Source organism: Gossypium raimondii, chromosome 12, assembly GCF_025698545.1.
Source record: "Gossypium raimondii isolate GPD5lz chromosome 12, ASM2569854v1, whole genome shotgun sequence".
Lineage (NCBI taxonomy): Eukaryota > Viridiplantae > Streptophyta > Magnoliopsida > Malvales > Malvaceae > Gossypium > Gossypium raimondii.
Window position 1 is genome coordinate 38,852,443 of NC_068576.1, and position 13,063 is coordinate 38,865,505.

At 33.4% G+C, this 13,063-nt stretch overlaps 2 protein-coding genes across 6 annotated transcripts; one reads left to right on the forward strand and one right to left on the reverse strand.

The window, feature by feature from the left end:
• Window positions 1-2,296: 2,296 nt before the first annotated feature.
• On the reverse strand, window positions 2,297-5,765 carry LOC105764017 (uncharacterized). Of its 2 annotated transcripts, XR_008191936.1 has the most exons (4): window positions 5,264-5,765; window positions 3,507-4,989; window positions 3,038-3,399; window positions 2,297-2,671 (listed from the first exon to the last, which is right to left on the reverse strand). XR_008191936.1 is itself a non-coding variant. In XM_012582458.2 (3 exons), the coding sequence occupies exons 1-3, from the start codon at window positions 5,565-5,567 to the stop codon at window positions 3,213-3,215; spliced, it is 1,974 nt and encodes a 657-aa protein (XP_012437912.1). In that variant the 5' UTR covers window positions 5,568-5,765; the 3' UTR covers window positions 2,297-3,212. The 2 variants fall into 2 exon arrangements, 1 of the variants encoding a protein (XP_012437912.1); XM_012582458.2 differs by having other exon boundaries at window positions 2,297-3,399.
• Window positions 5,766-6,802: 1,037 nt separating this feature from the next.
• On the forward strand, window positions 6,803-11,889 carry LOC105764018 (pto-interacting protein 1). 4 transcript variants are annotated; one of them, XM_012582459.2, is made up of 9 exons: window positions 6,803-6,966; window positions 8,030-8,145; window positions 8,514-8,776; window positions 8,869-8,995; window positions 9,204-9,477; window positions 9,631-9,763; window positions 9,859-9,945; window positions 10,067-10,202; window positions 11,381-11,889. In XM_012582459.2, exons 2-8 carry the CDS (start codon window positions 8,061-8,063, stop codon window positions 10,199-10,201), a joined length of 1,104 nt encoding a protein of 367 aa, XP_012437913.1. In that variant the 5' UTR covers window positions 6,803-6,966; window positions 8,030-8,060; the 3' UTR covers window position 10,202; window positions 11,381-11,889. The 4 variants fall into 4 exon arrangements, with proteins under 4 accessions (XP_012437913.1, XP_052481797.1, XP_052481798.1 ...); XM_052625837.1 differs by having other exon boundaries at window positions 11,386-11,889; XM_052625838.1 differs by having other exon boundaries at window positions 11,446-11,889.
• The last annotated feature ends 1,174 nt before the right edge of the window (window positions 11,890-13,063 follow it).

Genomic DNA, 13,063 nt, shown 5'->3' on the forward strand with positions numbered 1-13,063 from the left:
CATAATTTATACTCTTGGCATTTTTTTTAACAATTAGATAAATTTTGTACATTTTTCCTTTTTCGCTTTTTCTCAAATGTGAAAAAGAAACGTGCAAAGAATCCCAAAGTGTAAGCCACAAATCATTCGCTTAAAAAATTTGTCAAGTGTATGCAACTTATAATATGTTAGAAAAAAAAATAATCCAAGTTACTTGACGGAGATCTATTATAGGACAAGCTTTATTAGAAAATTGACTCGCAAGCAATACCCTAAATATCAAATTGGTCCTTAATTTTTTTTAAATTAGTGGTCTTTAAACTATCAACTTGTCCCATTTTACCAAAAATAGTGTACAACATGCTATAAAAAGATGCCATATGCTACTTCTTATTGATTGATATCATTTTGGTAACTTAAAATAAAATTCATTTTAAAGATCACTTCTGCTCAAAAAGAATAAATCTTTAGAAACACCAATATGAGAATTGAATGTAAAAGTACCATGAAGATCTTTATACTAGGAATCAAATTACATTTTGTCCCCTCTACTCAAAAAATGAGTAAATTAATCATTATCTTGATCGAAGGCAAACTAATCCTGTTAAAATTTTCATTCATTTTTACTGTTAAAAAATTGACCCCCGCTAGAATGAGATACACTGGCATATGTAACTACTTGATTATTTTATCAACAACACCAGTTTTTAATAGTAAAACAAATGAAATTTTTAACAGAAAAAACTAATTTGTTCTTTCATTCAACGTACAAAAACTAATTTACCTAGTTTTTAAATAAAATGGACAAAATGCAATCTATACTTTTACGGAATCTGTACTATAGTTTAAGCATCAATTATACAAGGATCTATATAGTTTGACCTTTTTACATTATATTTAGAAGGCAGCCTATGATAATTTTTTATTTTCAAAGTCGAAAATAAAAGTGATCCAAAAATTCAGACTCCAAAGGCTTCTACTTAAAAAGAAAGTGACACTACATTAGGGGTGAACATTCGATCGAATCGAATCAAAAATTTTCGAGTTAATCGAGTTTTCGAATTTCATTTTATCATCCTAACTTTATTTGAAGTTTTCTCGAATCGAGTCGAGTGAAATGAAATTCAAATCGAATCGAATATATTTGTTCGAGTTAAATTTTAAAAAATAATTTTGGGTCCTTGTAACCAGTGTCACCCATTGTAATAAAATTTGACCACCTTAATCAATTTTTTTATTAACTTTCATCACCTCATAATTTATTTATTAATTTTTTATATACTGGTTAGCTTCTTTGCTTGCTTAGTTGTTTCAATTATCTTTAAATTCTTGTCACTATGTATTTTAAAATTAAAAATATATTAAATGTAAAAATATAATTTTTTAATAAAATTATTTTAAAAATAAAATGTGAAATTGATACCAATATAAAATTTTAACATGAATATTTTATGGCATAATCAATTTTAATATAAATATTCAATATGACTAAACAATTCAATAATATAAATAATATAAAATGTGAAATTTAATTTAATAATATAATTATTACTATTTATGCTTAGTGATTTTTTTTGGATAATTTTGATTTTTTTTTTTGAGAGTGAGAAGTAAAAATTTAGGGGAAAAATAAAAAGTTTGAGGGAAAAAGTAAATAGGGGAGTAAAATTTTGGAGGGCAAATATTAAAAAAAAAATTGGAGGGAGGAGGGTTTGGGGTAGAAGGGAGGTGAGATGGGAAGAGAATAAAAGTTTTAGAGGAAAAGTGGGAGGAAGTAAAAATTTTGGAGAAAAATAAAAAGTTTTGAGAGTTTTTGGGAGTAAAATTTTGAGAAAAGGTAAATGGGAGAGTAAAATTTTGGTGGGAAATAGATTTTGGTTAGATTGAGGGTTGGGAGGGGAGGGGAGCAAAAGTTTTGAGGGAAGTGGGAAGGGGTAAAAGTTTTGAGGGAAAAATAAAAAGGTTTGAAAATTTAGGATAAAAATGTAAAATATTATAATTTGATATTCGAATTATTCGAGTTATTCGAATTCGAAAACTCAACTCGATTCGAACTCGAAATTCAAAAAAAAAATTTCGAGTTGATTCGAATAACTCGATTCGTTTAACTCAAAATTTGAATTTTTTTTCGATTTTTTCGAATCGAATCGAGTTTTGCTTACCCCTACACAACATTCCAAGGACCTAAGAATCTAGCTCAAGTAATAACAAAATCTCCCACAAAGGTAATTCCGATCATCGGAGGCAAAAACGAATTAGCTAGATTTGACCAAGAAATTACATGATCAAACATCAGTATCTCCCCAAATGCAAATAGTTACTAAAGCCAAGTTTAACTTCAATATAAAATATTTTCAAGTATGTACTTAAATGGCATTAAGAGGTACAGTCATTTCCATAGTAAACAACACAAGGTTCAATAATCGATAGTTAACGCCATGCAGTTCATTGCCCGTAAATGTTTAGAGTACTTACATTGTATTGCCAGGAATAAGGCTCCATGATCATACTTCCATGCTGAGTCTAGATTTCCAATCCTTGACCAATAATGTCAATCTTCACCTTTTTGCTTTTTATCATATCTATCGATATTATGCGCAGTTATGCTGCAACTGACCAAGAATCTCTCCAACAAGATCTGGAAGCCTCGGTATATCTTCAAAGGATTTTCATAAGAGTATGATGGAATCAACTGCTGAAACAAAAAGACACCATACCAAGCAGTAAAATTCTAAGCATATTGTGCTGGAGAGAAGAAAGCCTTTTAGCATATAGCTAATTAAGTAATACCAGCAACAACCAAACGTATTAGGGATTGCTTGTAATTTACCAAACCCAAATAAGCACAGCTACCAAAAATCTTCAGGCTCAAGATTGCAGAGAACAAACTTGTTACTTAACCCTGCTCCTAATCCTGAAAATTACTAGTCTAATTCCAGACTTATCTTAAATCTTTTTCCCCTTCTGCAGCTCTGCAATTTTAGTCTCCCAGCCAATACTAAAAAGGAAAAATAAGGAAAAGAAAAACATAACATAACAAAAAGAAACCCATCCTTACTTTTGTAGTTATCCCAAAATCACGTCTGCCCTTACTTTTCTTGATACTTGAGGATTGTATTTCCTTTTTTTTTCCCAAAGCGACCCTTGTTTCTTACTCCCAATTCCCTAAACACACTTATGATCTTCCTCCACCATTGGATCACTTTTGAGTACCAAAACCACTCTTGACAAGGTCAAGCAGCAGTTTCAGTGCCTATTTCTGTTCTAGCCTCTGGAAGGGTTACTGTAATTGGCTGCCATCCTGACTGATGATGTATAATCCATTTCTTCATGGCAATTATCATATTCAAGATTTGGAGAACATCTCCTAGTGCAAATTCTTCCAAGCATCCTTTTCTTAAAGCCAAAGCCGCTTCATATCTGTAATGTAAATAACTATAGCTAAGGGAATACCCCAGTAAAACCTAGCAACAACTAGGAAAGGGAAACAGGTGAAAGACAGTGACGAGTAGATCAAGCATCATTACCTGCACTGAGAAGCCGTCATTGCTGACCGTCCGGCAGGGGATGACAAGAACTTTTGTATTCCATCCCACGTTGTCTTTGGGTATTGATTAGGATTCCCCCCAATAGGATTGATACACTTCCACAGTTTCTCATTTCTACCAACATACAACTGCACTGCTCCTAAACTTTGCTTCAATACCATATGCTGCTCAATGGCACTATCCAAAGCCTTCCTTACATTAGTATTGCGGTGTTTTGGATCTCCAAAACGAATGCAATCAGTAATGTTGGCTTCAGTAGGCATAATTTTTTCATTTTTGAGTGTGTTTAATGCAAGTAAGATAACACCAATAAGACCTTGCACATATTCAGAAGGTGGTGAACGTCCTTCAGCTCCCCAAACGCCATTGCTAGAACTAGAAATTGCTGAGGATGATGGGGGCGGAAATTCAGGACCTCGTGGATACCTGTTACTGTAAGTATCATGCTGACTTGCTTGACCAGTGTGGAAATGGCTTCTTTGTGGTGCATTTAGGCCAGTTTGATTAGGCATTGACTCGACAGAGCTTGTTTTAAACTTTTCTCCAATTTGATGAGGAAAATTATTAGAATTTTGAGGATAAGTGGAGTGTTCAGAGATATTTAACTTGCCAACATCAGGCATATTTGAGAATAGGGCCGGAAATCTAGGCCCCTCCACTCTAGGAGGTATTGGGCGGAAACCATGATTTTGTGAATTCGGGGGTAGCAATTTATCTTGTGCAAAAGCTGGTCGCAGAGGAAGATTAATTGGCCTCATTGAAGGAGGAGGAGGATTCTGAGGAACGCCCATGAAATTACTATTGTTACTCCCTGAAGGGTCAGGATTGCTAGGAAAAAGGTTTGGAGTAAACTTGCTTGCAGAAACAGCTGGCTCATTGCTACCAAAAAACTCGTGTGGTGCTTTCTTAAATGTCTTTGTCTGTGCATACTCTGGCTGGTAAGAATAACCATTGTTCATATTTTCTTGAATGGCAGTTGTTGGCGCACTAGAGGCCCTTGAGATGCTTGGCTGATTTGTGGTTTTCCTTATATATTTCCCTTTGTATTTGTTATCACCATTCCTTCCAGCATTAGATACATTTTGCCCCAAGGTAACATTTTCAGAACTAGAAATCATCGGTTGACTATACTGAACCATTTCAGGAATTGGATTATATGACATTTCAGAGTTAAAACTATTCTGACCATTAGCGAGTTTAGTTGACTCACCACTCGACAGAGGCGGACCACCAGCCGAAAGACTCATCCAAAGCCATACACTCTTGGCCGCAGCAACGAGGGGTGCGGATGCCTTCATAGGCTGCGCCAAAAGAATATTATATCTCCTCATTCGTAACTGATGAAGCGCATTAGAAAAATCTCTATCACCAGAAATCAACAGATAATTCGCAGGAGCAGGATTATCTACCGCCCAAAACAACATATCAACTAGAATCTTTTTATCACTCGCATCTTTCACACCTGTTCAAGTATAAACCTCAACTAGTCAACAACCTTTTTACCAAAACATATTAGCCCTTAGTTTCAAGATCAAGATAACAAGTTAAAAGCCTAGATCAGAGTATCAGCATAGTAAGCCAATTTTCAATATTATTAGAAAGAAACCTAAATTTTTATAAGATTACAGTAACGCCTCTCAATCATTGCACAATTCAGTCAATAAGAAACAACGATTCAATCTTGATCTACTATTATGATTAAGATACACAAGAGTTAGAGATTTTGATTAGGTTACCCGCGGGAACATGATTAAGTGCGATGCCAGTGCTCGAAAGCGCCTGCTGCACAGAAGAAGGGATCCGATTAGTGTCGCCGTAGGCGGAGATGGAAACGGGCCCACAGTAGTTCATCTTAGCCAGCGCTGAACTAATGTTCTGCGCGATCGCGTGAGGGTCACAGTTTTTAGGGACGTGGCAGTTCTCTATGTCCCACCATACCGACGTCTTCGCCGAAACGTACTGAGGTTCCGCCGCACCTCCACCGTATGACGCGGCAGCCATGGCGGCAGAGGTAATTGCTCCGGTTACATCTCCTCCCATGTGTGGCGCACGATAGAAAGAAAAAAGAAAGCAGTCAGGCTCAGGATAGCATCTAAGAAGATTTGGCTTTGATTCTTTTTCTTTGTTTCGCTCTGCACTGCTGCTTTTAAGTTGTTTTTTTCAATTTATTTTTTTCTCCTTCTGTTAATCTTTTTCTCTTTTTTATTTTTGGGAAAGCTTCTTTTGTTTATATCTTTTGAGTGCAGTTTAGGCCTTAGGGTACCACTTTGTACTAAAAATAAAAGTTCTAGGGATTTACCTTTCTAGCCCTATGTTTCAAGCCGAATTATTGTGGAACTTAGGAGAGATTCGGAATATAGGTACACTTTAGTCAACACGACATTGAATTTGCTCGAATTTATTGAAAGTTGGAATTTAAATCTCCGAAACATAGGGCGAAAATCACTATTTTCCATTTTGTTTTCAATACAAGGGTCAATTTTGCTATACGTCCCCCAATTATGATCAATGTTTTTAACACGGTCTAAATTTAATCAAGTTCTACTATTAAAAATATATTACCATATGCAGTGGCAGGGCGGAGCCAGAAAAATTTTTTTGGAGGGCCGGAATTAAATTATATATTTTTACAATAGTAAAAATATAATTTCACCATTTTAATAGACTATATCATTATAATTTTTAAAAGATTAAATCAAATTTTTATTATTTTTAGGGAGAAAGTGTAATTTTACCATTATTAATTTAAAATTTTATAAATTATAAAGGGTCTAGATAAAAAAAATTTCATTTTAAGAGGGGTCGGGGCCTGCCTGCCCCCTTGGCTCCGCCACTGACCATATGAGCAAGGTCTTTTCATCAATAATTTTCTTTCAATTTTGATGTTAAATATCGGTTCAAATTTAATGTAGATCATGAATATCAGATTTTAAAAATGTATATACGTGTTACATGGGTAGTTTAGAACTAAATATTAAAAATAGACTGTGTCGTTAAATTTTACAAGAACTATTTTTCTTTACCAAGTTGGATCTAAGTTGCTCATGCAATAGGTTCAAAATCATCTTAAACTTTATTTGCATGTTTTAAATATAGTCCAAGTCAAATCCAAGTTAGTATTTAACATCTAAATTAATAATTTAAGGACTCAATTAAATATTTTGGAGTTTAGAGACCAATTTGAATTTGGATTATAGTTTGAGATATTTGGTGCAATTTACCCATAAAAATACAACGTTCATTAAAAAAAATCATGTAATAATGCATTCTAAGAACTCTGTCAATTAAGTCATTAAGACTCCTGTTTTCCCTTTTATCCTACGCACCACTCGATTCTCTTAACGTGCGCACCTTTCGCCGGCGTCGTCGTTTCGGATCTCCTGCTCAAGTAATACCGACAGTCGGCGACCAAATTTTAGGAGACATAACATTTTATACTGTATGATATCTTTAACTCATTTTTTTTTTATTTTCTTTATCTGTTCTTCTTTGATTTCGATAGTAGGTATTGATTAACATGCATGCGGATTAATGTAACTAGTTGAAGTTGAGGATTCGTGAAATCGTTAGATTTTGGAAAATTATGATCAAGTTTTGTTGAATTTTGAGTTTAACTGTGCTTTTTGTGCGTTGAAATATTCTTGCCGAGAAGTTGACCTTATGATTCATTTTGAGGAGCGGTTGAACTTTTATTGATAAGAAGATTTGACTTGGAGTATTGTGTTTGGTTGTACTCGAAAGAGTTTATTGAATAGAGTTTGTGATTGTAGCTCTGTTTTAAACTTCTTGGAAATGAAGAACTGTGCTGGAAACTTTTAGGTGTAAAAAATGTGTGAGCTGTAGATTTACGCCATTTTAGAATTAGCAGTTATCGCGGCTTAAAAACTGGACCAAACTTTATTTCCAATATGTTTCCATGCGTATGCCATTTGTGAGCATGAATAATCTATGATTTCTTCGGATTTTTGTATGCCCGGCTGCATTTGGAGGATCCAATGAAGGGTTTAACTCTTGAATTTGTATTGTGAAATTGATGTCAAATTCATCCTGGAAGGTGGTCGTATGCCTCGACCAACAGATTGAATGGAAATGCTAATTATGAAAAAGAACTGAGAGTCTGCTCTAGAGTCGACTGTTTAGGATTGCAAAATGTGTTCTATGTTTTAGAAGCCTAGAGAAACTCCTCACATAGACAAATGGTAAGAGTTGAGACAAGATGAAAAGATTTGCAGTGCTTTAATATATGAACCACAAACCAACATATAGTGGAGAAACCGAATGCTTTTCACACCTGCCTTTTATCATAGTTAATTCATCTATCTAACCAAATCTATGTGCTCTGCCTATATGCATTTTGCTGCATTGGTTTGTGACTTCTTTGCCTGCAATGCTTGTAAAACTTGGTGGTGGTTAAGCTATTCTATTTCTTTGATTTAACATTTTTGTTTAACATTTGCACTTACTCATATATGTTTCCTTGAATTTTTATGTTTGGATTTTAGAAATTAGCAACAATTCTCAAGGGATTGAACCATGAGTTGTTTTGGCTGTTGTGAAGAGGACAATATCCACAAAACCACTGATAATGGAGGCCAACACATGGTTAAAATTTCAGCAGGTAATCGGTAATCCAATGGTTGAAATTCACATCAAAGCTGATAACATTGCATCTTCATGAACTTCATTGGATATTTCTGCATTATCAATATCGTGAACTAGTTGAATGAAAGATGATAGGTGTGATTGCATAAACTCCTTTGGTTCCCATAATCAGTCAAAATTTAACCTGTATCTCTTTGCTTGTTTTATTTATATATTTTCAAATTTTTATTAGCAGGAAATTCATTTGCTATTCTTTTTTTCCCACCGAATTTTTTTTACTACTTGTAACTGTTACATGTTATTCCAATATTTTCTTTTGCATGCTATGGATTGCTATGGTTTCTGTTAGCTTTAGTGAATCTATTGGTGTAATATGGGTTGAAGTTGACGAATCAGGAAGCGATGGAGTTTACCATTCATCTGAAACTGCATCAAAGAGTGCTCAAACTTTGAAGGTTCAGCCTATTGAAGTCCCTGATATTCTGGTAGATGAATTGAAAGAAGTCACAGATAATTTTGGTGCAAATTCTTTGATTGGAGAAGGCTCATATGGTAGAGTCTACTATGGAGTTCTTAGAAGTAGGCAGGCTGCAGCAATCAAAAAGTTAGATGCCAGCAAGCAACCTGATGATGATTTTTTAGCCCAGGTTCGATTAATGGCTATTCATTGCATTCACCGCATCTTGACGATAGTAATTTTGGAGTTTAAGATTTATATCGACTGATTCGCGATTTTCAGGTTTCCCTGGCATCTAGGTTGAAGCATGAAAACTTTGTTCAATTGCTTGGTTACTGTGTTGATGGGAGCTCCCGTATTCTGGCTTATGAATTTGCATCTAATGGATCGTTGCATGATATTCTCCACGGTATGTGTGATAACACTTATTCATTGTTCCAGTTACACGAAGTTGAAAACTGTTGAGGAGTGTAATGATGCTCGAATCAGGATCTCTTTGTGATGCTATTATAAAATTTAGGTTAAAGTTTCTTCCTCTATGGAGAACGGAATCTCCGGTTTGTAATATTTACATGTCTTACTGTTACTATCGCATTATTTTTATTCCTTCAATTCAGGGAGAAAAGGTGTTAAGGGATCTCAGCCAGGTCCTGTTTTGACATGGGCACAAAGAGTAAAAATTGCTGTAGGAGCTGCAAAAGGGCTTGAGTACTTACATGAGAAGGCTGATCCTCACATCATTCATCGTGACATTAAGTCCAGCAATGTGCTAATATTTGATGACGATGTTGCTAAGATTGCAGACTTTGATTTATCTAATCAGGCTCCTGATATGGCAGCTCGTCTTCATTCCACTCGTGTACTTGGAACCTTCGGTTATCATGCTCCTGAGTATGTAATTCGGAGTTCTTCACTCTTCATAATAATTTATAAAACAATCATGAATTGCTTGTTGGAACCTCAAATTTTGTAAAGTTTAATATCGTAAAGTCATCATTCTATGTAGCCCTGAATATTGACTATTCTCGTTCGTTTGGTTGACAGATATGCAATGACTGGGCAATTAAATGTCAAGAGTGATGTATACAGCTTTGGTGTTGTTCTGCTGGAGCTTCTGACTGGGAGAAAACCTGTTGATCATACTTTACCCCGCGGTCAGCAAAGTCTCGTGACATGGGTATTTTTCTGCTACATAGTTTGTTATAATTCAGCCTGTATTCCATTCTTAAATTTTTCAGACATGGCTGATTAATGAGTTTTGAATTATATTAGGCTACACCAAAACTTAGTGAAGACAAGGTAAGGCAATGCATTGATCAAAGACTAGGAGGCGATTATCCTCCCAAAGCCATTGCAAAGGTATTAATATGCTTGATCACCTGCACTAACGTCTGTTTTGCCAGCATTGTTCTAATTTGTGCCAGCGAGTTGAACCGAAAAATCTTTGCCTAAAGCATTTCTTTCATTGTTTCAATTGCAGATGGCTGCTGTTGCTGCATTGTGTGTGCAATACGAAGCTGATTTTCGGCCAAATATGAGCATCGTTGTTAAAGCTCTTCAACCACTGTTAAATGCACGGCCTGGAGCAGCTGCTGAAACACCATCAAACACATAATGTGTGAGGCTGTTTCTTTCTTTTCCTTAATATATATATATATATATATATAATGTCTTCTTACTTATATCCTCATTTGATTATTATTTTTGTTTGGGGGTGGATTTTTAATTTTTATCATGGACAATTAAACACAAATCTTTTCATCCAATCTTGATGATATTACAGGTGGTTTATATGTCAGAATTATTTAAGAGCAATTTATAAATATTCCTATATATTTGATTATATCTAATTTCATCAATCAAACAGAAAATTAAATAAATAAATCCATTTTTGTTAAAAGAAAAAACATTTTAGTTTTATTTTGTTTGGTTATCTTATAAAAGAAATAGTATTTGTTTTTTGAATTGGTATGTTGGTAGTGAATCTTTTAACTACACCAATAGAGTTAAAAACCTATTACATGTTTTGTTTTTATATTTAATTTTCTTTTATTACACTCTAAAGGGTGTCTGAAATTCTACTAGCGGTTAAAAATAAATTTAAAATTTTTGTTGCATGTCTCATTTTTCTATTTAATTTTTGTATATTTTTACACGATGTGTGTTTGGCATATAGAGTATAAAATTCCACTGCACCATATAATTTTGCCTGATTCTAAGCCTACTTTATCATCATAAAACGGAAAAACAAAATTATTGAAGGAGTTAATTCCACCATAGATCCCTAAATTGGTTTTAAACTTTAAAATATTCTAAGTACATCTTGAAATATTCAAACTATTGATATTATATCAGTAAGGTCATCCTGTTTTAAATTTTTAATTTAACTGTTAAAAATTTTATATGACATGAAAATTTTAAAGAAAAACGAGTATTATAAAAATGGATGTTGTAAAATATTGATTTTGAGGTTTTTGAAGTTTTATAGAAATTATCAATAACTCTCTTTCTTTTTCGGTTTTATTTTATTGTTAGTTTCTAATCTTAAAAGTTATGATACAATAGTTTGTTTTTCTTTTTTAAATTTCGTTTTAAATTATATCACATAATATTTTATGTGTTATTTAATAGTTTAATTAACTATTTTAAGATTGATATAACATTGACAATTTAGGATGTAATTAGAATATTCTAAAATTTGGAGATCAATTTAGGATGATGATCATAATTTGGGGATGTTTGTATTTCAATTTTCCTTTTACATTAGACTCGATTGAGCATTTCTTTGTCCCAGAAAAGACTTAATGGGCTTCTTATGCAAAATTCAAACGAACTGCAAAACACAAAACGCACAAGAAGGCATCGCGCCGGACCGACAACACCTCATCCTCACCGATAAGTAGCTCGAAGATGGCCGCACCTTGGATGACTACAACATCTAAAAGAAATCAACCTTTCACCTCATCCTCTGGTAGAGGACGAGTCGAGGAAGAAGAAGGTCAAACTGATCTTCTACAATGTGGACAAGTCAAGAAAGACCCGAAGGTTGAGGAAAGAGTGCCCTAATGCTGAATGTGGGGACAGGATTTTCATGACATAAAGATGAGAGTTAAACAAAATGGGAACGCGTCGCGGAATCAAGTAACCCAAATGGTGAGACAGTTATCCGTAAGTATCTTATATGTCGCAAGAACAAAGTTAATTTTATCAAGCACAAATGTTTACATATCTTTGATAAGTGATCATGTACCACAGATGATCTACCTTTTCTAATTCTATTAAATTCACTACTTATTTAAACAATCTTAAACATATGGTTCTCTATAAAATAAAAATAAATTCTCGAACGTAACAATATCAAAAATATTGAAGGATCCACTGATTTGGAATAAAAAATCTTTAACCCTTACCCATTCATAGGGGTAAGATTTAATGGATTTAACTGGAAACATTGTGAGCTTAGGACAAGTCTACATCAGCCACTATCAATTATTAGTGTCATGCCGATTATACCCTTGGCTTTTTTTTCACGTGAATCAAACGTCCACTAAACTTCTCTCTCTTTATATTAGTTGCCAAATTCCATGTGATAGCCACCTTCCCATAGCATACATCCGTTAAAAGAATAAATTGTCACGGTATAAAATAAGTTGATTAAATTTTAGTTGGATTGGTATGAGTGTTATTGTTAATGCAAGAGAATGTGGATTTAAGTACATTGAAGCGCATTATCATCTTATTTATGGGTGGTTGAGGAGAGGTTATAAATGATTTTAGACATTATATCAAAAATAATAGATATGATCAAAACCTATTAAAAAAATAAACATATAATTTATCCATTTATATCATATTTTATATATATTATTGGTTTTAAATTATAATGAATTATGTTTTAGATGAAATTAAATTCAAGTTGTAATCAATTCACTATATTAATTTTAATTCTACCACAACAACTTAAATTATTTCAACACTAATATATATATATATATATATAAATAATCAAGTTTTGATAGTGTAAAGATAAAATAAAATTTTTAGGCTAAAGTTAAAAAAATCTTTTTTTCTCCGCATATTTTAGATAAAAATGTTTAAATTGAATTAGTACTTCTTTAAGGGGAAAATCCTATTTAGTGAGGTGTTTTGCTCTTATTATAATTTTAATACATTTATAATTTATAAAAGTGTAATTATTTGATATACAATTAGTACTATGTTTTTTTATTAAACTCTATAATACATTTTTACAAGAAAAGCCCTAAAAAAATTTCTTTTTTTTCTCCAAGTTATTTTTGCTTCTTATCTTTTGTTTTGCTTAGCGGCAGTGTCAACCTCCAGGCTAGCTATCGCCCGTCTTTTTCCTCTCCCATCAACCTTTTCTTTCTTTATTCTTTTCATTCACTACACACGTCTTCTCTCTTTTCAATTTGCATATCTATTTTGTGGGTATCTTTATTGTCTTCACAAGTTGTGA